The following is a 23914-nucleotide window of genomic DNA, read 5'->3' as shown; positions in this document are numbered from 1 at the left end:
AAAAGCTTCCTGACAGTGACACCATGTGCTGCTCATGGACTCAACGCTTCAGCTACAGGACAAGAAGTACTGTACAGAAAGAAATGCAAAAGATATTCTGAAAGCAACACACTGCTTAGGATGCATACTTAGGGATACGACAGATTTTGCCCTCTTTAACTTGGCCTAGTTTTATATTTGATGCATGTTTCCAAGAGAGCAAGGATCAGAATTCATTGCTCTCTGTACCTCTTGGCTACAGAATGAGTGTTTTATATTTTCCTCCACACTCCTGCAAGAGAGCTGTAAAAAAGGCTCCCACCTAGTTTAGAAGATAGGGCACTGTCTAAGCTTCTGATAGCTTAGAAGACTGAGCACTGTCCTAGAAGTTTCCATTTCCTAAGTGAGTACTTCAAGTTCTCAGGTAAGAAGGAAGGACAAGTGAATGGGTGGACCACACTATTGCACCATACCCTTCTTTATCTCTGCCTAAGCATTAAGAGAGAAGAAAACATCTTGCTTGGTTCTTTCAAAGAGCTCTTCCAAAGAATGTAGGGCACACTGTTGGTGCTGGATAATTCCCTGCAAAAGATAGGAAAGGTAGTTATATGGGACCTTGCTTCAATTTGCCTTTGTCCTTCAAGTCCTCCCAAACTCACTGGCTCAGCCTACTCTGCACCCTGTACTTCCCAGTGTGCTTTCCAGGGCAGACATCTCTCAGGGTCTATCTGGCACTGCAATGACTGCTTTTTGAACACTTAGGTTCACCCTCTTTCCTGATTCCCACAAATTTCATCTGTCACTTCACACTGGCCGGAGCATCAGTGTCCAAGGACTATGTAAAAGAAAGAAGAGTTCAAAAAGCACAGATTCAGAGGCTGAGTTTGGGTATGAAGCTAATCTTATTCACAGCCTGTCGAACAAACACAGAGTGCAAGTAAGAGGGAGTGAGGGAGTTTACTTTGAAACCTAAATTCTTTTTTGTGATGACTCTTGTACAACGAGACACTCCTCCTGGCTAAAGATCTGTGGTCCACTCTTGCTAAGCCCTGTGTGTCCTGTCTACTGTGCTTTGCTGTCACAGGGAGAACTCTGCAGGGAGGAGAGAGAGCAGCAAAGCAGGACATGGCTTTATGTAATGTTGCCTGACTTCTGGGAACTGCTGGTTGTGCAGCTCGGTGCATTGACTTCCAGGAAGAAAGGATCAGATGAGTTTGGAATTAAAAAACATAAAGTCACAGCATGTCTTAAACAAAGAAATATATATTATTCACATCTCCAGGAATAATTTATAGCTAACAGAATGTTGTGTGTTATTTTGTTACCCGTTGCTTTAAATGTGGATTCTTAAAACTCGAACTGTTAACATACTTTTAAAATAAAACTTATTTAGGAGGAAAATTGGATCATCTGGACTTCTCTGAAGCAGGTAAAGTAAAACACTTTTTATTTCAAGAAATATTGCTTCTAGACTTTCCCGAAGCCAGAATTGTACTATAAAAGTATCACAGAAATATTATACAAGATTTAAAAACACAGTTTATATCCTAGTAACTTAAAACCTATGTACAAATAGCATCATTCATGACCATAAATATGTTTTTCTATCAATCAGCCCATGACACATACATCAGATAAAGAACTAGTAATTTTAACATATTTACAGAGTCCATCAAAAAGACTGCTTCTTAAAATTATTAATGCTACTAAAAGAATCTCCTTTTTAAAAAGTTTCAACTTAAAATACAATGTAATGAATGTAAGTTTAACCTGCAGTGCTTGCAATAGCCAAAAAATACTCACTACACTAAATAACATGTAAGAGATAGGAAACACCCGTGAGTTGGACACTATGGAATTACATCTTTTGAGGTAATTCTCTGTTGTTGTTGTGCTAATTATTTAGAAATTTATAAAAAAGCAAGGGAAAATATTAAGTTTTGAGTAATACAGATTTTCAAAGTCATTTTGGTATTATACTTCGTAAAATTTAATGTTTGGTAAAGTTCAAGAAAAAATTTAGAATACAACAAAAATTATCTAAGCTACTATTTTTTAACCTCGTGTGCCTTTTGTTTCTAAAATAATGGAAATCTAATATGATTTTATCATTCCCTTTTATGCCTGTTCAAAACAAAGAAAGAATTTAAGACTCAAAATGATAATGCTTTCAAGATATTGTTCAGAATAATAAAAATCAGGTGGGGTGATAAAAGCATTTATCTATTGATGTAACCCTTTTTACCAGTATCAGCAAAAAAAAAAAGTCAAAAAAATTAATGGAATTTTAATACTGACAGTATCAACATATAGGGAAACAATCCAATTTAAACAAATCCTTCTACAGTTAACAATCATTAGCCATACCTTTCTGAGAGTAAATTTAATTAAAGTAACAAAAACATGCAATATTTTTGCTAAAATAATACTCAAAGAGTCTGTTTCCTCAATCCATTCTGTATACCTCTTTCCTGTCAATCTATTTATTGGTTTCACAATTTCATGAAACAACGAGCAAACTAAGAACCTGTAAGGTATTAGATTCATAAATGGTATGGCATACAGATTTTAAAAGTGCATTTTACTTGAAAGTGTGACAGTAAGAATTGCCAGTGGTTAAAATAATTGATGAGAAAGACATTGTGCAGGCATATTGGGTGAAATGAAACACTCATTCATGGTGGGATCATTTGGAAATAGAGAAAGTAACTGGACATCCTCTTCGAAGAAATAATTTTTAGCTTTCCCATTTCCAAGTTAACACTGTTTCTTTTAATGAAAAACTGGAAATCTTGCTTCCCAGTGGGGAGAATTACAGTGAAAGCATGTGCATGTAAATAAAAGAAAATGCACACAGACAAATACTGAACTGGGCTCAATTTAGCTGCAAAATGTATCTACAATAAACATGGAATGTCAGTTGCCATGATTACCTTTATTAGTTTGCTAATAAGAAAAAGGAGAACTTATTTAATGGTTTACAACTGGATCTAATCCAAGGAGAGTGGAGCTGAGGCACTGCCTTCTACATTTAGGATTTGTGAACTTTCTTCTGCAAGACTCTGTTCTGTTTTTTTTAAGAAAGTTCCTGCTTTCTGGGTACTGATAGGTGAATCCCTAATGGATATGTTTACAGCCTGATGAACGAGGGGTTCATCAGACCTCATGGGAAGATACATTTGATCCTCAAATATATCTTCCATAGTGTCACTATCCTGATGAGCGTCTTTTTGAGGAATGCTGATGGGCTGTAGCATAAAGGTGTGACGGGACTCCAACTCTATCAAACCATTTCCACTGAAATCCATATCAAAACGGTCCGATTCTTTATCCTCCATCCATTTTTCAGCTTGATGACTATTTTTCCAGTGTGCGTCAGTCAAACTACTTTTCTCAGGAATATCATTGTTTAATTCAAGTTTCCTCTCCTGACTTAAAGTCACTGTGCTCAAAGCAAGGGCTGCAAAGTCCGTTGGCACAATCAGCTGCAACTCTTCTGCAGTCAGGCCGCTCGATTCTTCAGCAGAAGTCATTTCCACCAAGGTAAAAGGCGTGGATGATTCGTCCCCATTCCCATTGCTTCGAGCAGTATTATCCTTGTCTGTTTGATTTTGCTGGTAGTAACTGTTCAGCAGTGCAAACATTCTATCTACATCCTTCAAGTAATTAGTCCAGTCAGCCAGACTAAGTCTAAAGTTGTATCTGTATTCATATACACTTTCATTCACACTGTACAAGTCTTCCAGTCCTTGCCAGTCAATGTCGCCAGTGAAACTGGGCAGGTTAGCCTTCCCATCCATCCCATAACTGTCCTCTGTTGAAAGAAAGAATAAAGCCTAGTGGTGAACACTATTAAAAGTGCAAGCAAAGCTTCCATATGTGCTTCTACTCCAATTTGCTTGAAAGCACCACTGTTCATAAAGCAGGTAGCTCAAAATGTAAGACACTCCACCTCTTCTGTCATCACATGAATGGTTCTGGCCTTGGATACATTCACAGCTCTTGCTAAACACACAGCAACAACGCCCCTGTCTTCTGCTACATTCTTGGGCTGAGTAAAAAAGAATAAAATCTGGTCTAGTGGGGCTTTGTGATGGCATTCAGAGGTAATTCTTTCCTCTGATATTTCAAGGTAGGAAAGGTGTTTCAATAGACAAATTCACCTCTCCTGAACACTGCAGCAAAATATGCAATAACCAAACAATGGTTAAGTATAAAAGATGGGATGAACTCTGAAAGCCACTGGTGACCTGAACTTCAATGCCCACGTGAATTTGGTTTCTAGGTAGCTTAAGAAATAAGATCTACAAACTAATCAGACACAATTTATTTAATAAATGATAGCAAAAGGTGATTTTTATCTATTTTGTAAACATTGATTTTCATTTATATGGAGCAATTAGGGGAAATAAGAGCTGTAAAAAATTGGTGTGAATTAATTTATAGGACTGCACCACTTCATAAAATAGTGTTAAAATATACACAGATAGAGAATCTTCTTAAGGTTTGTTTTTTTTTTTAAAAAACTTTCAAAGAAAATATCCAACAGCCTTATCAGATAGTAAGTCTGAATAAAGGGCATAGATATGAGTCTAAAAGTAGCAATGGAGCTGCATTTTTTACTGATCACAGCCAGAAAATGCAAAGACATGAAGGAAACCCATTTCCAAAGTATTTTAAAAAGTCACTACTGTAACTATAGTTTCTCAGATTATCAACTGTTGTGTGAAGCCTATTTTATATTGACGAGTAACACAGAACAGCACTGTTTTATTTAATTCACTGTGTAGACTGGGTTCAGTCCAAAGATTTTATCAACTAAGTGGTCTACAAGGAAAAACTAATCAGGAAATGCAAATGTCTGTCAGGAGAAGTGACAAATTTGTCCAACAGTGTGAACTGAGCTCAAATATTCATTTGTATTGAGCTTTTCATCTCTATAGTTGGTTCTTGGCATCTCCATTAATTTGTTTGCATTTTAAGTCACCCTTTCTCATTTATCTTCTCATACGGAAGATAAAACTTATGTCTATCACAGATTATATTCTTTGCTTCTTAGTATCTTGGGATTTCATAGTGCAAAGAATTTCTCCAATATTTAGTCCATCATATGGAAAGTCAAAAAAATACCGTTACGGTCAGGGAAAAACTTTGAGATTTTCTTATGATGTGGGGTCTTATTCTGCTCCCACCAAAAGGCCATCATTTTCCATACTTGAAAACACCTGAATATTTGCTCTTGTTATTTTTTTACTTCATGCAATTGTAAATATTTGATAACATAAAATTTAATTATTTTCTTTTTTTTCAAATCTAGATCTAGAATTTTTTTTTTTTTTTGCAAACATTTGGCAAACTTCCTGTTTCAGGAAGAAACACAAACTCTTTGGATTTGGTAGAACAGCTAGGACAGAGCTTCCTTCTTTCTTTTCCTGAAGTAGACAAGAGAAATGAAATCATGGCATGACCACTTAAGAGCCACCTTGGCAAGTCAAATATGGATAATTTGTTTCCTGAAACAAAAGATAATTCAATACCACAGAGATTTCAAGAAAGAAGACTTACTATTCCAGTGCTGAGAGGCAAAAAGGGTATCACAGGCAGGGATGCTTTTTTGGGTAATTTAGTCACCAAACCCTCTAACATATTAACTGTGCTGCAAATGTGATGATATTTAAATTTTTCTCTGTTATTTTTCTATTGATAGTTTTGTAATTTTTTTTCTTTTATACATTAGAGCCTGTATAGGAAAACAAACTGCTGTAGGGACAATAAGTGGCCAAAGCAATTTGCTGTGTTATGGCAGAAACTGAAACAGGAGTGATGTTTGACCGGTAACCAGTTTGGGGATGGACCAGGGCAGTGATGGGGCAAAGAAGGAGACAGAAAAGTGTCTTTGGGCCCAGAAGAGCCTCTGCTGCCTATCCCCAGCAGTGGGACAGAAGGTTGAGGTGAGCAAGCTGGAGTGGCAGGTTGCGCAGTGGGGACCAGTGAAGAGGAACAGGGTTTTTCAGGAGCCTTGCAGCAGGGAAATGGGACTGTGCTGTGGAGGAGCAGGATCAGCAAGGAGTTTGTTGTAGTCCTACAAAACAGCAGAAAGTCTGAGCTGCATGGTTCTTCACGCTGGATCTAACTTTTACCCTCTAAATGTGGCACCGTTTCTGCAGTTTCAGAGATGTTTCACAGCTCTGAAGGCATTGGGAATTGTTCCTTGATCTTCATGTCAAGCAGGAGAAAATAGCTCATTAGAACACACAGGACAGAGGTAACTTGTATTCATACATGTTAAATAAAGGGGAAAGCAAAGTCTTAAGGTCCTAGAGCTGACTATGTTGGTTGACTGAGCAAGTTACCTCACATCTTAATCCCACGACTTGCAGGAAGCCTGAAATTTTCCTACTGAAATCAAAGCATACAGAGGGAAGAAGAGAGGAAAGAAAAGGTTTTCCCCTGTAAGAAATTTCATTACAAATAGATGTAAAACAGGAAAGTGCAGATGAGTTGCATTTGAGTAACAGCATGGCAGTAGTTTCCTTGACCAATATTTTGGAATTTCTCAGCTATGACACAGACCCAGAAGAGAGAAAAATTGTTGCTAACTGTTCACAGCAAAACTTATTCTGGTTTTTTGTTTGTTTGTTTTTAAATCAAGCATTAGTTAAGCTTTGCTCTCCATTTATCATACCCTGGAGTCTTATGATGCCATCTGTGGATGCATTGTCTCAAAACTCAGAAGAGATTTGAATATGTCTCCTCTGAGACTAAAGACAGGTAGGTACAATCATATCCTTGGTGGTTTTGAAAACCTTCAGACAAGTAGGAGAGGAGAGAGGAATGTGCAGTTCACAACTCCTGTTATCAACTATGCCTGCAGAGCCACATTCTGTCCATCAAAGGACAGAGGTGACACTAGTTCTTCCCTGCTGAAGCTCTCTCCCTGTGTTAAGCAATCAGCACTATACTGGCTATTTCCATACCAGCCTGTTGCCCCAGTGTTTTACTTGCAACACAAGTAGTGCAACTCATGGCATTTTGAACTGGAAACAGGTCCGAGTGGAGAAAGCGCATGATCTGAAGGAAGCCTAAAGGGCAGCTCAGATAATTTAGCAGCACAGGGCTCTTCCTTTCTTGTTCCATTTGTTTCTCTGCAGGCATCAAGAAAACGATCCTCTAAGAGATGGTTTTAATGATTCCCGATAAATTTGTTTTATTAATTTAATTTTTTTTGTTGTTTTAGAAAAGAAAAACATATTCCACCAATATGGAGTTTGAATCAAAATATTGAACTCAGGCATCTGCATATATTGAGAAACTGGGTGTCTGGAGCAATAATGCTTGCGTTATACTGTACCTGCTATTTATTCCAGTAGAAAAATGTTTATTTTATGTTCTGTTGGTATCAGAACTTAAAATGTTTTTGTTACTAAACAGTGTAGCAAGATATAATTTAAAGATTAATCCGGTGTGCTCTACTATTTCATGCAATCCTACAATTCAAAAATGCCATTTTTGTTAGATCTGTAGTTAAAATGAGGAATGCTTACATGGACACCTTCTAATTAAAGACTTAAAAGCATAATTATAGGGATTACTTTCTATCATTGCAGTAACCAGTTTCCACCAGGATGTAACGAGCAATGCAAACATCGGGATACAATCCAAATGAGAGCTTATCGTTTTCCTAGGTCCCAAAACTACTCAAGTGAGAAGATACAAAGTTGGCTGCAAGAAAATTAGCTGCATAAATTGGAGATCTATAAAACATTGAAACATATTAGCTTAATTGTTCCCTGGCTGCGGGAAACTAATGACAAGGTTCTTTTCAGAAGACCCTGCGAAAAAAGTCTTGTGTAGAGTTGTATGCCCCTTGGACCCAGTTTACCTCTCAGGTAAGCAGTGTATATCAGGAGCTACTCCTCCAAAGCGTACAGAGATGAAAATGCATAAAACTGATAAACTGTGTAAAGGAGTCAAGTCTAGATATGACACTCGACAGATGCTAATCTGTTTTTCACCCTGAGGACAAGTACTGCTCAATGAACAGCAAGTGCAGTACTGTTAAGACCTGCGGTTTTTCAGTCTCTTCAGGTTTTTGCTTTATGTTTGAGTTGTTTCTCTAGCAGCAGACACAGGCCTCTGCATGATAAACATGTAGATACAATAAGTATACTTGGAAGCAGAAAAATATACTTGCAAACAGCCTACTTTCATGTCGGTTCAAGTGTTAGTTATAAAAAACCTCACCTGATGCCCTTCCTTAGTTCAAATAATACAACCTTCTTAAGAAATTTCATTTCATGCTTGTCTGATCTGGTCCCAGCCCAAAGGAGCCTCATCTTTCTGCCATACTTATACTGAACAGTCTCCCGCTGGCTTCTGAGCACATGCTGCTCATATTGAGCACTGCTTTTCCTTAAAGCAGCATCTGCTAGCATTTCCTAAAGCCAGTGAGAAGATTTTACTTTACTTTCATAGGTTTGATTAGGCCCTTTGTACTGCAGAAAGCTTTTTAAGCACATTTGGTTTACATTTAAAAAGCAGCTGTATAGATTTCGTAAATAAAACCAGAAAAAAACCTCCAACCCATCCAAAATCCACCCGATAATATGAAAGTAACCCAAAAGAGGTGATTCTTTTTGTGTCATTTTCCTAGGGTAAACATTTAAGAAATACAGGCATGAAATATGAGCTGTATGAAGTCTTGCTATGACAATGAGCTACGTTAAATGCGGAATGGTAGATCTAAAAAACAATGGCCAAGTTCAGTGTAAAGTAGTTAGAAAATGCATGCATCAAAAGCTATGCTGTGTGCAACATGGCAGGATACAGACATTAGTTGAAATGGACTGGAGTCATGCAATTATTTGGAAAGAAGCTGCTGAGTAGAATAAAAAAGTGTGGATACCTGTGTGGATCATAGCTTCCTCCATCTTTATTTCCTGATATAGGAAAATACAAGAGTAACTTTTGTTAGTGTTTAGAACTTGTAAAACCATTCACAATGTAGTTTTCCATGCACAGCATCTAATTCCTAAAAAGAAATGTACTGTGTTAAATAAAGACAGAGCTGCAGTCCAACAGAGATTTCCTGGAAGTTTTATATAAAAGAACTGAAAAACCACAGTTTTTCAAAAATAATAAAACCGCCATTGTCAGATATTGTAAAAAAGAGAAATATTTGTAGATGAAGAAAGAGATACAAAGATGCAACACCACCAACTATGTAGAAGGGAATGTTCCTGTAAAGAAAATGAATCGCAATGTTCAGTCAACCAAAGTTAAGTGCAATGAATTCCAGTGATTTGAAGAAAAAATACCAGCTATTTTTGTATTCAGAGACTATTGTAAAGAAATATTGTTTTCTTAAAAAAATGAAGACTACTGGTGATTAGAAGTTTACAATGTTAAGTCTCAGTTGTGGTGTAGGGCCTGAAGTTGTTCGCATAGACAGACAGCAACCTGAGTAAACACAAGATTTAATACCTCACCTGATACTGGGAGGCAAAAACTAACCAAATAAATCCTGCAATAGAGAAAAGAATTATGATTATGAAGATCTGCATGTACTTGTTATGGATTAGTTCCAAAAACATGATATCCTTTTTGTAGCATTTCTCTCAAATGCTGTTGTTTGCCATCAATATCTGTTGAGAATAATCTGTGCAAACTCACAAAGAAGCTTCCTGGTCATGTTTTTCTGTAGGTGTATATGGATCACTCCAAACTATTCAGAGCAATACTTAGGGGAGTGACACTTCATGCATATAATTAGTACTTAAGTAGATGAAAAAAGTATAGATAAAATGGAAATAAACACTATTGTTTATCTTGTACCTGTTTCAAGTCCCTTCGGCCTGGGATTGCACTGCTTATAACCTTGACAACTGCGCAGTTCCATCAGCTGTATGTGTAATTGATTTAAAATGCCTCTTTCCACTGTGTGCACTGTGTTGGTCAGCTGAGAAAGAGAGGAATGGAGGGAAACAATATTTGTTAACAGAAATAAAAAAAACCCTAGAGGAGTCTGGTGAACAGCATTTTGTAACAGGGAACAGGGTTTACCTGATAAGGATCAGTGTTCATATCAAAATATTCCAAGAAGCCAGTTGCAAACTCACAAAAGAGAAAATTGTGGGTGTCATTAACTGTTCGCAAACACCAGTAAGTGTTGTTATTCGAGCTTGTGCAAGCACAGAAAGAGCCCACTGTAATTAAAGAAACAAGTTATTAGTTTTCAGTGAAAAATAATATGCTTGTTTCTTCTACTAGTATCTTTAATTCCAATAATAAAATATAAACATTGCCTTATATTTTTATTTAGATTTATTTAGATTTGAGTACTGTGATTAGCTGTAACAGTATCAAAGTTTTCTGAACAAGCTTCATAAAAACAGTAATGGTATTATAACACATTAGCTCTTCTTTAAACTATGGACTGTGTCAAAGGGACATTTTTTTACCCCATGACTGCTGCTGGAGCACTGCCAGAATGCACAGCAATATGAGAACTCTTTTCATAACTGTTTGTAACTCCACAGTTAAAAAGTAATTAGCCAACTTAATTGTTGTCTTTATAACAAAAATCATGCATATGACTACTTTAAGTACATTTTAAAATGTACTGAAAAAATACATATTAGCAGAAGTCTTAGTGCAATCAGAACAGATTATCATTAAGAGACAATTTCTTTCTCCAAATGAAAAGTTGTTCTTAGCAAATTTTCTGCTTGGAGTCAAATATGTTGTAACTTAATCATCACCTGATCTTGAAGAAGTTTTTGAAAGTAAACTTTTCAAGCACTTTTCTTTCTCCATCACAAAAGATGAGAAAGGTAATTTTTTTGTTAATGCAGAATACTGAGAAATGTTGAAGCATGCCTCAATAGGACAGTTTTCTTTATACCCTGAAATTTAGAGACTTAAAATATCTTTTAGCTCTAATACTTTCTTCATATATGCCATGAGTGCTACACAGTTGTGGTTTTAAAATTACTTTGGCATATAAAAAATGGGAATAATGGGAAGAATTCATAAGGGATAGTATGTGCATTTTTTTCATGATAAGTTGTTTATTATACACATTGAAATAAAAATGTTTAAGTAGACCTGTGCTGAAGTTTGTGACAACACTAAAGGTCAAAATAATGCTCTGATTGCACAAAGTGGAAAAACTGTAATAAGAGCAGAGGATAACCTGGATCACATCTGCATGTAGACATAAGACTTACAGTTCCAGAATGGAGCTGTTTGCCAGTGGTTGTTGTCATGTGTAAAACACGTCAGCCCAGGAAGGCTACACTCGTCTCCTTTCTTCTGGCGCCTTTTCCCCTTCCTTTCCTTCTTCCTTCTCCGGTTCTCTTTGAACAGCTGCAGTTTGCCATCCACTTCCTGTGCTGCTTCTCTGTTTAGAGAGAAAGTTGGGCATAGCTGACTAAGAACAGTCTCTGCTTGGTTAGCAACAGCACTAACAGTTTTCATATCTTTCTGGTTTTTTTAAAGGTGTGAGGATAAAAATATGACTTTCTCCTATCTCAACTTCCACCCCAGCTATTGTGACAAGGTGTTCCCTTCAGTAAACATGAGAAATGATACACTGCTGCATTTACCATCAACTAAATCTTGTTAAAAACCATTGATCAGTTTATGATATAATTATTTTCATCCATTTTCTATCAATAGGTTTAAAAATATTATCCATAAGCATTCACAAACTGGTCCAAAACTACTGAATGTTTCTTGTGAGAGCTTGCTGCATGTGACCTTTACTTTTCCTCACCCCCTCCTTTCCTCTCTAGATAAAAAAAAAACCAACGAAACCCCAAACCAAAAAACACCAAATCCCAAAACTACATTTCTCCAGTCACCAAAAAGCCAACTATGAGAATGAGAGGATAATAACAATCTTACTTGAAGGGATGAAGATGGCTCTTGAGTTTCTCTTGGGCTTTCACCCCTTTCTCTTTGTTGTAATAGCTACAGGAAAAATTATTAGGAATTATTAAGTCATGAAACTATTTGCACCACAAAACCAAAAGAGAAACATACTATCTTTGACATTTTCTTAAGAAACTATACAGAACAACTTACAATTTTCACTTCATGTAAGAAAGTTAAATCTGTGTGAATGATCCCATTCTAGGTTGTAGCAAAACTACAGCTGGATTCAAACATGTTAGTAGAATACAAATATATTTAATCTTAAAAAGTTAAAAGTTATCTTCTTGAGATTCACAGTAGCTTCTACTTATAAAATGTATCTAACTAAAACAGGTACCCTACAATGGTTATAAATATCAATAAAGGTTACGTTCTTTATTTTCCAACTCAAAAATCCCTAGAAAATGTGTGACCTTAGTCACAGTGTAGCTTTCAGTATTTAATGCCATCTCTCTTACCTCTGTTTACTACAATCACATTCATCTGGCTTTCTTCTTTTTAGGTGTCCTCTAACTTCCCTCAAATTCTTAATTTTGTCTTGGAGAGCTTCGATCTGCAGAGAATATTTCCGAGTTTCAATTATTTCGACATTTCAATTATTCTTTGAAAAGATAGCAGTGTGAAGACTTCATTCAGGTTTTAAAATACCTCTTACCTCCTTATCGATGTAAGCCTTGTGGTCCTTCCAGGCTCTGGCAGATTGGTACAGCTCCCTCTCACAGTGAATAGTGTCATTTGGAAGAATAAAACATCTGTAGTCATGAGTTTAAGAAACAGAAAAAAGAAGGTCAGTGATTTCCCAGTTGCCTACCCATTTTTTCTCTTTCTTCTGACATTCTTAATCAATTAATTTTTATGGTCTGTTAATAAATAAATAAACTCGACCAGGCCCTCTTATGCTAACTCAATAATAATAATTGCATTCATTTGTTTTCTTTGGAAAAAAAAATCCTCATCCATGACAGATGCTCTCTGCCTGGTAAGCAAAAAAATGCATCAACATTCTTAATCAATTAGAAATTAAATCGAAACTGAAGTAAAAATCTGTTCAGAGTTTAAAGCCTCTTGTTAATCAAATGTGCCATTGTTTATTTAACCACCAGCTTCAGCAGAACCCTTCTTTTAATTTTTGAGAAGAACAGCAGAAAAAATATGTAGATGCCTATCTCTTCCCATGTTATCCTGTTCTGTTTTTTGCCTTGTTCAAAGAATTCCTAAAGCAATGCTGTGTTCTGTAAAGGTCAAAACACTTTATGGAGAAATAATAACTTTTCTGGAAAACTATTTAAAGCTTTATTAATTCCATGATTGGAAATTATCAATGTAAAAAAAGGGATGACTTTTACCTATTCAAAACTAACTTTTATGTTTTCCTTAAAAAAAAATAAAGAAGACAAAAAGAAGTAAATACTTATGTTTTAAGTGCAATAAAAGGGATTAAAGAGAGATTTTTGTTGCCTGCATCTTTCTGGCTTTTCAGATCACTCACATTAGCTTTTTTAAGCTAAAAAATAATTTGAGATGTTTGCCTTTTCATTCAGATTTAGTGTAGGGCTAAAAATTGAAATCTAAACAACATTCAGGATGGGAAAATGATTGTAGATTTCTTCAGGATCATAGAATCCTAGATGGTTTGGTTTGGAAGGGAACTTAAAGATCATCTAGTTCTAAATTCCCTGCCATGGGCACCCACTAGACAAGGTTGCTCAGGGCCACATTCAACCTGGCTTTTAACACTTCCAGGGATAGGGCATCCACAACTTCTCTGGGCAACCTGTTCCAGTGCTCTACTACCCTCTGAGTAAAGAATTTCTTCCTGAAATCTAATCTAAATCTGTCCTCTTTTAGTTTAAAACTGTTCCTCCTTGTCCTATAATTTTCTGCCCATGTAAAATATCACAAGACCCTTTTAGGTACTGGAAGGCTGCTATAAGGTGTCCCCAGAACCTTCTCCATGCTGAACAGCCCCAGCTCTCTCAGCCTGAATAAACAGGTCTAATGTATCTTAGGTAATGCGAATGGCTGCAAACAACCAAGAATTAAGAAACATGATGTAACTGATCTAATCTATCCTCATGTAGAGTGGGATTTCAGTCATCTCAAATTTGGGCCCCTATGTCAAGCTGGTAGCCTAGACCATAATGAACAGCAGGAGCATCAGCTTAACGGGATGATTAATCCATCATAAGATGCATGTTTCTATATGGAGGATGAAACTCTCTCTGGAGATGCCTACTCCTTCTCCTCAGAAATAAAACCTAAATTAGAGGCCTCCTTTTAAAATACATATACTAAATATAAATGATTCCACTTCCTAAAAAATACAACTCAGGTTTATCTAAAATCCAGGATGACAGTTTTAAGTTTCTAAATATTGTATGGAGACAGTGAGGACGCAATTAGAAAACGAAGATTTCATTTGAAGAAGAAAAGAAAACAACACAGAAAAAGCAATCATACTTGTGTGTCACTCTAACAGAGCTGGGTTGACCTATGGCATCAGCACCATCAGCGAACATGGCATCACCAACAGCACCAGCAATTTCCTCTGTTTCTTCCTCATTTTCAGCATTGTGACGCTTGGTGATACTCCTGGTCTTTAACACCTGTAATTCTTCTTCTTCCAGATTTATGTCATATATTTCACCTTCAAATTCCACAGACAAGGACCGGGTTTGGCGAGTGTGAACAAATCGGGGTTTGTATTCTGAAGCAGAGGAAAGAAACATTTCCAGTTGTATATATGTATCTACAAGACCCACGCCATGAACACAAAACATATCCCAAGGAACAAGAATGATGTTCAGTAAAACCAGCTTATTTTTCCTCTGACTTTACAGAAACATATTTAATGATTTTTGATACATTGTGACCCTCACTTTCATGAGTAGCATGTAATTTCTATCACTTCAAGGTTTGCATTTCACATTAGTCTGACCTTATGCCAGAATTAGCATCTATATCTGCAAATAAAATCAGTATCTCAGAAATCAGGTATCTAAAAAGAGACACACAAATCAGAGATCGCAGGGTTACAAACCACTTTAGAAAATTAAACCCTTCACCACTGTGAAAGAAGTGCAAATTGGCATGTGACATGTTTGACTTACACTTCAGAATAAAAATGACTTTTTAAACAGTTAACACCTTTTCCTTTTTAAAGGTAAGAATTAAAATGGTATGAATTCATCAGATATCAGTCTATACGTATCTGTATGTATCTATATGTACATATACTTTGACACACGTCATCTGTATTTATGTGTGCAAGTCCTAGATAACCAAAAAATTGCCTCATTGCAGAGCTACAAGGAGATTTATTATGTCACTTTCACCCCTTGAAAGCTCTGAGCTTAGTAGGGTTGCAGCTCTTTTAGTTATTGCATAGGTGAGTAAGACTAATGAGACAATTAACTCTTTGAGGGATTTTTAATGTTATGTACAAGAAAACCTGTGTTGGGGCTCAGTCTGAAAGACCTTAACTTCTTTTGCTAAATGCACTTGACTTAAACTAAGCTGATAAAATGCACAGTCAATACCATACCAAAGCATGTTCTGTCTAGCAAAACCACACACAGAGATCTCCAGAAATACAAAATTTGTCTTGTAAAAAAATCAGTTGTAGGGCATTTCCATTTGTTACATCTATGCTGAGCACACCTATGTCACATAACAATTCTCCATGCAGCAGAAAATGGTAGCTGTAAGAAAGTACCGCCTTTGTTGGGTAGTGTCAGTTCTACTCACAGTTTTTATGTTAGTGACTTTAAGAATCTCACACTGAACCTCTCCTGCAAGAATCTTTTAGAAGTGCAGTTAGTGAGTCTGATTCAACTTTTCATTCAAACCACCCTGTCCTGAGGGTCCTTAATAAAATTAAGCAGAAACATTCATAGAGTCAGATGGGACAACCTCTTCCATTTCACAGCCTTTGATGATACTACTTAATAATCAAGTGACTGAAAGGATGGAATATATATGCATCTCATCCACATGTCATCTGAAGACTGAGGCCTGAACTCCTCATTCCCTCAACAATGTCTCTTCATCGTGAGTCTTTCCCTGCACTACTCAAAGGAGTGATAAAGCTGATTTGGAGGAGACAGAGCAGGGAAGCATAAGAATGTTGTAAAGGAGAAAATCATAACAAAAGAACTTTTTCTGATGCCTCTTTCAGATGTTTTCCCTCCTTTCCCTACTTTCTCTCCCCAGGTAACTTCCCTTGGTTGCAATCCCCATTCAGTCCTTGCTGTGACTTGGCAATACCTCTTTCCAAGGTATGCAGCAGTTATCTCCCTTTGAAAATATCACTTGAGGGAACATTCCCCAGTTTGAGAATCACTCTGGTAGTCTGTGGCATGTAGACTTTCCAGGAGAGGTCTGCTTGTACACATTGTGAGGTTCCTTAGATCATATTAAACAAATGGAAGAAATTATATCAGGGTAACACTTAGTCTGAACAATGAGACAACTTAAGACAGACAATATTGTGGTGTAAAGTACAAAAAATACTAGGGATTCTTGTTCACGTCCAGAGTGGAGCTCTAGATAAGGAATTATCTAGATAAGGAATTATTTTTAATTATACTGACATTATTTTCTTATTTCATAGACATCTGTGCAGAATCTTCTAACTTCTGTGCTTCTCATAGGACTTCACTATCTTCTTGCTTTAAAGACCCATCTTTACTTTATTCCCCAGTCTAGTATTCTAATTAGAGTGCAAGAGAATACAGCCTGCTCTTGAACCAAGTCTAAAATCCGGGGTCACTTCTATTGCTATAGCTACAGAACTTCACTTTCATTGCTTGGCAGAGAGAAGAAAATACTTGCTCCGTTTAAAATTATGGTTTCTTTAAACAGCCTTCTTTTGTAGAAACCATTACCAGAAACAAACACGTCCTAAAACCCTCTTGTACATTCCCTTCAGCCCATGCTCCACTAGAGGACACTGCAATCTCACTCGTGTCCTTGCGGGGATCCCGCTATGGACGTGCAGGGAAGTGAGATCCAAGCAGTGTTTCAGGTCCGTGAGCAGCCCCAGCACCACAGTGCAACAGGTGTCTGCGGGTTATCACTGAACAACGAGTGAATTCAGCTTTAACGATGAAAGAAAACACTTGCACTGGCCACCTTGTCAAGCAACAGCACTGATTCACCCGCGGATGCCACAGGGTTGTTATGTCTGAGCAGCGCGAGAGGTGGCACCAGAGCATCGCCACAACCACCACTGCAAAGGCAGCCTAAAGGCTATTCCTCACTGTGATCCAAAGGATAAATATTGTTATTATTGTTATAATTGGAATCACAAAATGGTTTGCCTTGGAAGAGACCTAAAAGACCATCTATTTCCACCCCCCTCTCCGACATGGGCAGGAACACTGGCCACTCAAAGCCCCACCCAACCTGGTCTTGAACACTTCCAGGAAGGTGGTGTCCACAACTTCTCTGGACAACCTGTTCCAGTGCCTCACCACCCTCGCAGTACTGAATTTCTTCCTAATAGCTAATCCAAACCTACTCCTTTCCAGTTTAAAGCCATTACCCCTTCTCCTATCACTACATAATCTTATAAGAAGTCTCTCTCCAGTTTAGGCCCCCTTTAGGTAGTAGTCTTAAACGGGCTTAAACCACTCTTGCCGTGGTTTAAGCCCATTAGGCTTAGTACTTCTTTAGGTACTTATTACAGAGGCAATTATGTAGAACCTGACTACAAACTACAGATGTCTTCATTAAACACAGAGGTGAAAGCAAGAGCATACTGGTAGGACAATGCTCTGCTAGACATTTTCCTCTGCTCTTTGCCTCAGAGCCCAAGAGATAAATAACACTTACTTTGCGCATTAGGGTTTCTCAAGAACTGTCTTTGATTTTTTCTCTGGGTCCTGCTGTTTCGGTAATCAGCGTCTCCACAGTTGCAGTTTTTGTCTTTACCACTATATCCCCGGGAGTGAATGCTGCGGGTTCTCTTCCTGATGGCAAGTATGTCGCTAGGCACCTTACACTTGTGAATTCGAAGTTTGCCAGAAGCATCCTCTGTGCACTGCCATTTCTGTGAGAGGGAGAAGTGAAGATGATTTCCCAGCAGCCTTTCAAACCCCTGCTGTTTTCAGGTGGATTGTAAAACAAGACAGGTAAATTTCTTTAAAAATTTAAACAGTGCCTTACATAACACACTGAGAAGGGAAACATTTTAAGGCACATATTCACTCACATTCTTCCCAACATCTTTCTCATGCTAGGCAAACATAAGTTTGAATGAAATCACTGCAAATCTGCATTAAAAAAATACAACCCAGACAAAAAAAAAACAAACAAAAAAGAAAAAACAAAAAAGAAAATGAGATATAAATCAAGAGTATCTAGACTAAACACATACCTGAAAAGAGCAAGTAAAAATCTTAATTTACTGAGCCAAGGTGTACAGCTGTCAGGGCTGTTTTCACCAACTCTTTTTTTTCTTTGAAGAAAACAAACTTCTTTTCTTTGTTCTGTGAGTCAGAATTTCTAACATGATTCAGGGAAAAATAAAAAAAACCCACAGATGAAGAAGAACTGGTTCAGCTGAGAATTCTTTGGAAAGAAAAGGACAAATTGCAAATGTAATCTATAGAAAAATACATAAACCACTCCCTACAGCCAGCAGGTGCAAGCTAGAAGAACCTTAGGGACACTAAACAAGAAATTATCTTGAATAAACTCCTTTGGGTATATAAGCCTTGAGATTTTTATCAGACTTGGGAGGAAAAGGTGCAGTCTGGAAGGAGTACCTGTAAAAAGCGTTGTATGTGTGCTGAATATCAGAGCAAGTGTGGGAGAATGAGAGGAAACAGAGGTTTTTTTCCAGCTTGTCTGCACAATATCTGTCTGACTTAATTATCAACATCACTGAACCAGATGGAAGATTCCAGGTGGATTTTTCCAGTGGATCCACTTACCTTCACATATCAAATTAAAAAGCAACAGGGACTTTAATTTCCTTTCCACATGACACTGTCTTAAAAAAGCTAAATGTAATTTAAAAAAAAATATGGATAGGTGTTGAGAGATCAGGGCTCCTTTGCCCATGTCCAAAGCTTGCCATATAGGGCCCTCACAATGCACTACACAAACTAAGAAGCCAGTGAAGACTTTGAGTCAGTAGTAGTCTGAATAACAATAAGGAGAACTAGAAATAACATTGTTTATTTATAATTTTGATAGAACCATAAATAACTATGACAAATGAGTTTAGTTCACTTTTTGCATCTTAAGCCATAATGACCAGAGTTTGCATACAAAGCAATTAAGTTTGGCTGGATATTGTAAAGAACAAAACTCAATAATGCTATTGATGACTGGAACCTTTTAGCTGCAGTTTCAGTTAAGTTTCCTATAATGTGTCCTTTTTTTGGTTCCCAGCACTGAATAGCATAAGTAGCTTTCTCTTGCCTCATTAATAATAACAAGACAGCTAGATGCTGGTCCTAATGGAGTCCCCAACTTAATTTTTGAAATGGGCACTGATATCAGAGCATACACATTTCGGTAAGTTCCATTAACTAATGGCTGCTTTGGACTGTTTTGGGGATGCTGTCATGCTGACTGAAGAATGAGGAAAGAAAACTAAGCCTTCAGGTAGATTTGCTGATCCGATAACCTGAGGGATGAGCTGATGTGGGTCTGAACCAGGTCCCTCTGGCCTAACACGTGGGCTGAGTTAAAGACGGATTCCATGCTGAGATCTTGCCTGTGGATTGGCATGACTCTGATCTCAGAACAGTAAGCCATGTGTAAAAGGACATCAACTTCACCAAGTCTATGGCTGCCTGAGAAATTACACTCATGCCCAGACTTTAAGTGTAAACATACACCTACAAGTCACAATATGACTTCGTACAAGTAAAAGTGTCCAAGAGCTGTAAAGTTTTGCAGACTATATTCTGCAATAGCATGTGCACTCTTCCTACCACAGCAAGAGATGATTGTTACAGGATAAGAGCTGACTGCATCACTATATTTCCCGTGTTTATTGGGTACGTGTTACAGTTATAAACATATGGCAGTCTTTAATGAGTCTCAAAAGCACCATTTTGAAGCAGAATAAGTATTCTCTTTGTCTAGCATTAATTATAGCAAGAGGTTCTAGGAGTGGCTTCAATAACCATTTAGATCATTTTTAACAATATTATGACTAACATTGAAACAAGACTCTCTCTGTCTAGTACAAACCAATAATGGTTCTCTATTTAAAACAGGGATTAAATATGATTCATTTCCTCTTTTTTTTTTTTTTTTTTTTTTTAATTTTACTTTAAAAAGTGTCATTATAAAGATGCTTTAGAGTTCTAAGACGGAATTTTCGGTCTAACTTTCCTGAATCCCTGCCCATGCCAGCGTAATCAGGCACTGAGCATGCATTATGCAGTAAGTTGTAATGGTCCTCCTGCTCATCTTTAGATCTATAAAATGCATTAATGCACATAAAAGAATACTGTGACTGAATGCACTGCCCTTTCTCTTCCCCTGTTTTCTACTTTCCTTCCTGCTATGAATACCAAACTACTCTTTGTAGTCCAGGAATATTAGGTTTGGTTTCTGGATTCCCATTTCTCCATCAACTAAAAAAAAAAAAACCACAACACTGGCTTATACACAAACTAAATATGTCTTCATTAAGTTTTCATTTCTATATGATTTATTTTCCCCATGTTTATGTTCTTTCTTACAGTTATATTTCACAAGACACCTAAGCCAATCTAACACTTCATTGTTGCCATAGGAATATGGGATAGTCCTTGCTTCTGGCTGCATGCTGATTTAAGAAACCCTGCACTGATTTACTCTCACCTCAGTAGGAGAAAAGAGAACCAACTGAGAATTAAAAAACCTAAACTAATAGTGTTGTGAAACTCAAACTATGTCAGCCTTTTTTCCTGTCATTGACTCATCTTTTCCTTCTTTCATCACATTTCATCACCTACCCTCCAGCAACTATTTCCCTCTCACCTCAGCTCCCCACCCTCAGTTTACACTCTGCCTCAATTTAGCTTCAGAGGGGAAGCAAAGGTGAAAGAGGACCTTTAATGCTTCCACACCAATGGAGTCCTGACACCCCACACCTGAAAGCTAGTAGGACTTAACCCCACTAGGAGGGGCTTTGCTGGTTTACAGCCACCCTGAACCAAGCACGGTCTGTTCTGCAGATGCACTTGGAGTCTTGGCTGGATCTGTGTGTGCTGGCTGCCAGCTCTCCCCAAAGCGCTCCCTGCAAATTGCAGAGGCAACTTAGGAGAGGTAAAGGTGTAAAAGGACTGGGCAGTTAAGGATTTTAGGTTTGTCCAGCTTGAAAAAAGGAAGCTGAGGGGCAACCTCATTGCTCTCTACATCTCCTTGAGGAGGGGAAGTGGGAAGGGAGGTCTGGAATGGTTCAAAGTTATGCTCAGGGAGGTTCAGATTCAACATCAGGAAGCATTTCTTTACCAAGAGTGCGGTCAAAACCCACTACAGGCTTCCTAGAGAGGTGGTTGATGCCTGTCAGTGTTCAAGGAGCATTTGGACAATACCTCTAACAACATGCTTTAACTTCTGGTCAGCCCTGGAAGTGGTCAAGCAGTTGGATTCAATGATTGTTGTAGGTCCCTTCCAACAGAAATAGTTCTATCCTGTTGTGCTGGTTTTGGCTGGGGTAGAGTTGATTGTCTTCACAGTGGCTAGTATGGGGCTATGTTTTGGGTTTGTGCTGAACACAGGGTTGATAATATAGAGATGTTTTGGTTATTGCTGAGCAGTGCTTGCACAGAGCCAAGGTTTTTTTTGCATCTCATACTGCCATGCTGGCAAGGAAGTTGGGGGTGCTTGGGAGGTTGGGAAGAGACACAGCTGGGACAGGTGACCCAAACTGACCAAAGGGACATTCCATACCATATGACATCATGCTGGGGAAAGAAGGAGGAAGGGGGGGACATTTGGAGTGACAGTGTTTGTCTTCACAAGTCACTGTTAAGTGTGATGGGGCCCTGCTGCCCTGGAGATGGTTGAACACCTGCCTGCCCATGAGAAGCAGTGAATTAATTCCTTGTTTTGCTTTGCTTGTGTGTATGGCTTTTGCTTTCCCCATTAAATTGTCTTCATCTCAACCCATGAGTTTCCTCACTTTTACCATTCTGATTCTCTCCCCAGTCCCACTGGTGGGGGAGTGAGTGAGTGGCTGTGTGGTGTTTGGTTGCTACCTGGAGTTAAACCATGATTCCTATCCTATCCTAATCCTAATCCTATCCTATCCTAATCCTATCCTTCAGAAGGATAATCTCTGACAAACCTGACGTTTAAACATGTTCCTGTGTTCCTCAGTGGGGAGGCAAGTACTGCAGCAGGAGCCCTTCCTTCAATAATTGCATTGGCACGATGCGTTTTCTTCTGGGGGTAGAAGTTCACCCTTATAAAGACATTTCAAAGACAAAGGGGAGTACATGGGCTGGTTAAAAGGTATTGTTTGTACTTGGTGGCTTTGCTTTGCATTGCTACTGGTATGGGTCCAGTTGCGACTTAGAGCTACATAAGCAAGACAACACCAATTGACTTTGTAACTACCTGGGGTCTCAATTTCCTGGTATTAATCAGTTGTGCCACAGCCTTCAAACTAAGTAAGTCTATTTCCCTACTGATTATAATTAAGGCATAAAACTGTATGTTCAGCATAAATCACTGTGATGCGCTGCACTGTAAATAGCTACTTAGGCAGGACTTCAAATCAACTTCATGTAGTTAATAGACTGTCACAGCTTTGAGACAGTTGCTGCCTCCTTATATAGAGGGGAAATCAATTAGGCAATTCATGAAAGATGTCTCAACAGTAGGCAAGCTAAGGGTTTCTATGATATGTAAACACTGAGTATTTACAGTAGACGAGTCAGTGTTAAATACCTTGTCAGATTTTATCACAAAGCTATGAAACCCTGAAAAACATGCAACCGGAAATATAACACGGCAGCAATATTTTTACAGGTGTTTTTTCATTTTTGTAATGTATGACTGACTTTGAGTATTATTGCTCAGCCTAGGGAATGTTAAGATAAGGCTTGAAAAATGAAGACTTCATGAATTTAAACATGTCCTCAAGATCTCATTTCCCTGTTTTCCTGTTACAAAAGGAATGCTCTAAATTTGAAAACAGTTCAGATGAAAATACCCCCACGGGCTGTATATGTGTGTACCATTTTCTTTTATTAGCAATAACCAGATCTACGGCAGTACCAGGGGACTTGATGTGATAACGCTGGTAAGGGAGTCTGGTTCAGGGCTGTGCTACCACAATCAGAACTGCCTTGCTTTTGCTTTCTTTGTGCCATCCAAAGTGGCCATACCACACAGCATATTGAAAGGTGACCTGTAATTAGTTGGCTCTGGTAAACAGTACAGAGTAGCAGCAATTCATTTCTGCTGAACTGGACCCGAATACTGAGAAATGTTTACAGGCTGAGGTCATGTCCTCTATGCATTCCCACAGAGCAATCATGAACCCTGGTCCTGACCAAGGCTCCTGAATACCCCTGGAAATATCAAACTGTGTTGTTACATCTCAGCAGTACTTGAACACTGCACATGAGTGCAGCTGTTTAGCAGGGATGGTTTGCCAGCTTCGCTTACGGAAATTGGAATTGCTGCATTTTTATCGGAAAAAAATCTCCTCCTTCATTTTAGAACTGAGTTGATGCTGCCTGTGAGGGCAGATCCCAAGTTTTGTACCTCTCTCTCAAAACTGAACCACCTTCTATTGAATCATGCTCCAGAGTCTGCTGTCATGAATATATTCAAAGATGGTTATTTATATACAACCTTACCCCCGAGAAGTGTTGCTGAAAAATGCAGTGGTCAGTGGTTCAACAGAGAAGGAAGTAGTTTGTCTTATAAGAATTGATGTAATATAGGCAGAAATGTATGACAGACTTCAGAAATACATTCAGTTAAATGCACAGGGACATAATTGGAGGAAAAAAAGAATGAAGGAATTAATCAC

The 23914-nt window shown here is 38.0% G+C and overlaps 1 protein-coding gene across 1 annotated transcript in view; it reads right to left on the bottom strand.

Annotated features, from left to right (window-relative positions):
* Positions 1–1298: 1298 nt before the first annotated feature.
* SULF1 (sulfatase 1) overlaps positions 1299–23914 on the bottom strand; it is a 121310-nt gene continuing 98694 nt past the window's right edge. The window contains exons 15-23 of the mRNA XM_051768451.1: positions 17752–17968; positions 14377–14623; positions 12572–12668; positions 12375–12469; positions 11887–11952; positions 11208–11380; positions 10042–10184; positions 9814–9937; positions 1299–3793 (exon numbers count right to left, since the gene is read on the bottom strand). Of these exons, the coding sequence (XP_051624411.1) occupies positions 2970–3793; positions 9814–9937; positions 10042–10184; positions 11208–11380; positions 11887–11952; positions 12375–12469; positions 12572–12668; positions 14377–14623; positions 17752–17968 (1986 nt within the window). The 3' untranslated portion in view covers positions 1299–2969. The remainder of the gene's footprint in view (positions 3794–9813; positions 9938–10041; positions 10185–11207; positions 11381–11886; positions 11953–12374; positions 12470–12571; positions 12669–14376; positions 14624–17751; positions 17969–23914) is intronic.

The sequence above is a fragment of the Manacus candei genome, unplaced genomic scaffold, assembly GCF_025592945.1.
Source record: "Manacus candei isolate 608988 ecotype Guabito, Panama unplaced genomic scaffold, ASM2559294v1 h1tg000008l, whole genome shotgun sequence".
Lineage (NCBI taxonomy): Eukaryota > Metazoa > Chordata > Aves > Passeriformes > Pipridae > Manacus > Manacus candei.
Note: the sequence above shows the minus strand (reverse complement) of the source record. Positions and strands in the feature narration are given on the sequence as shown.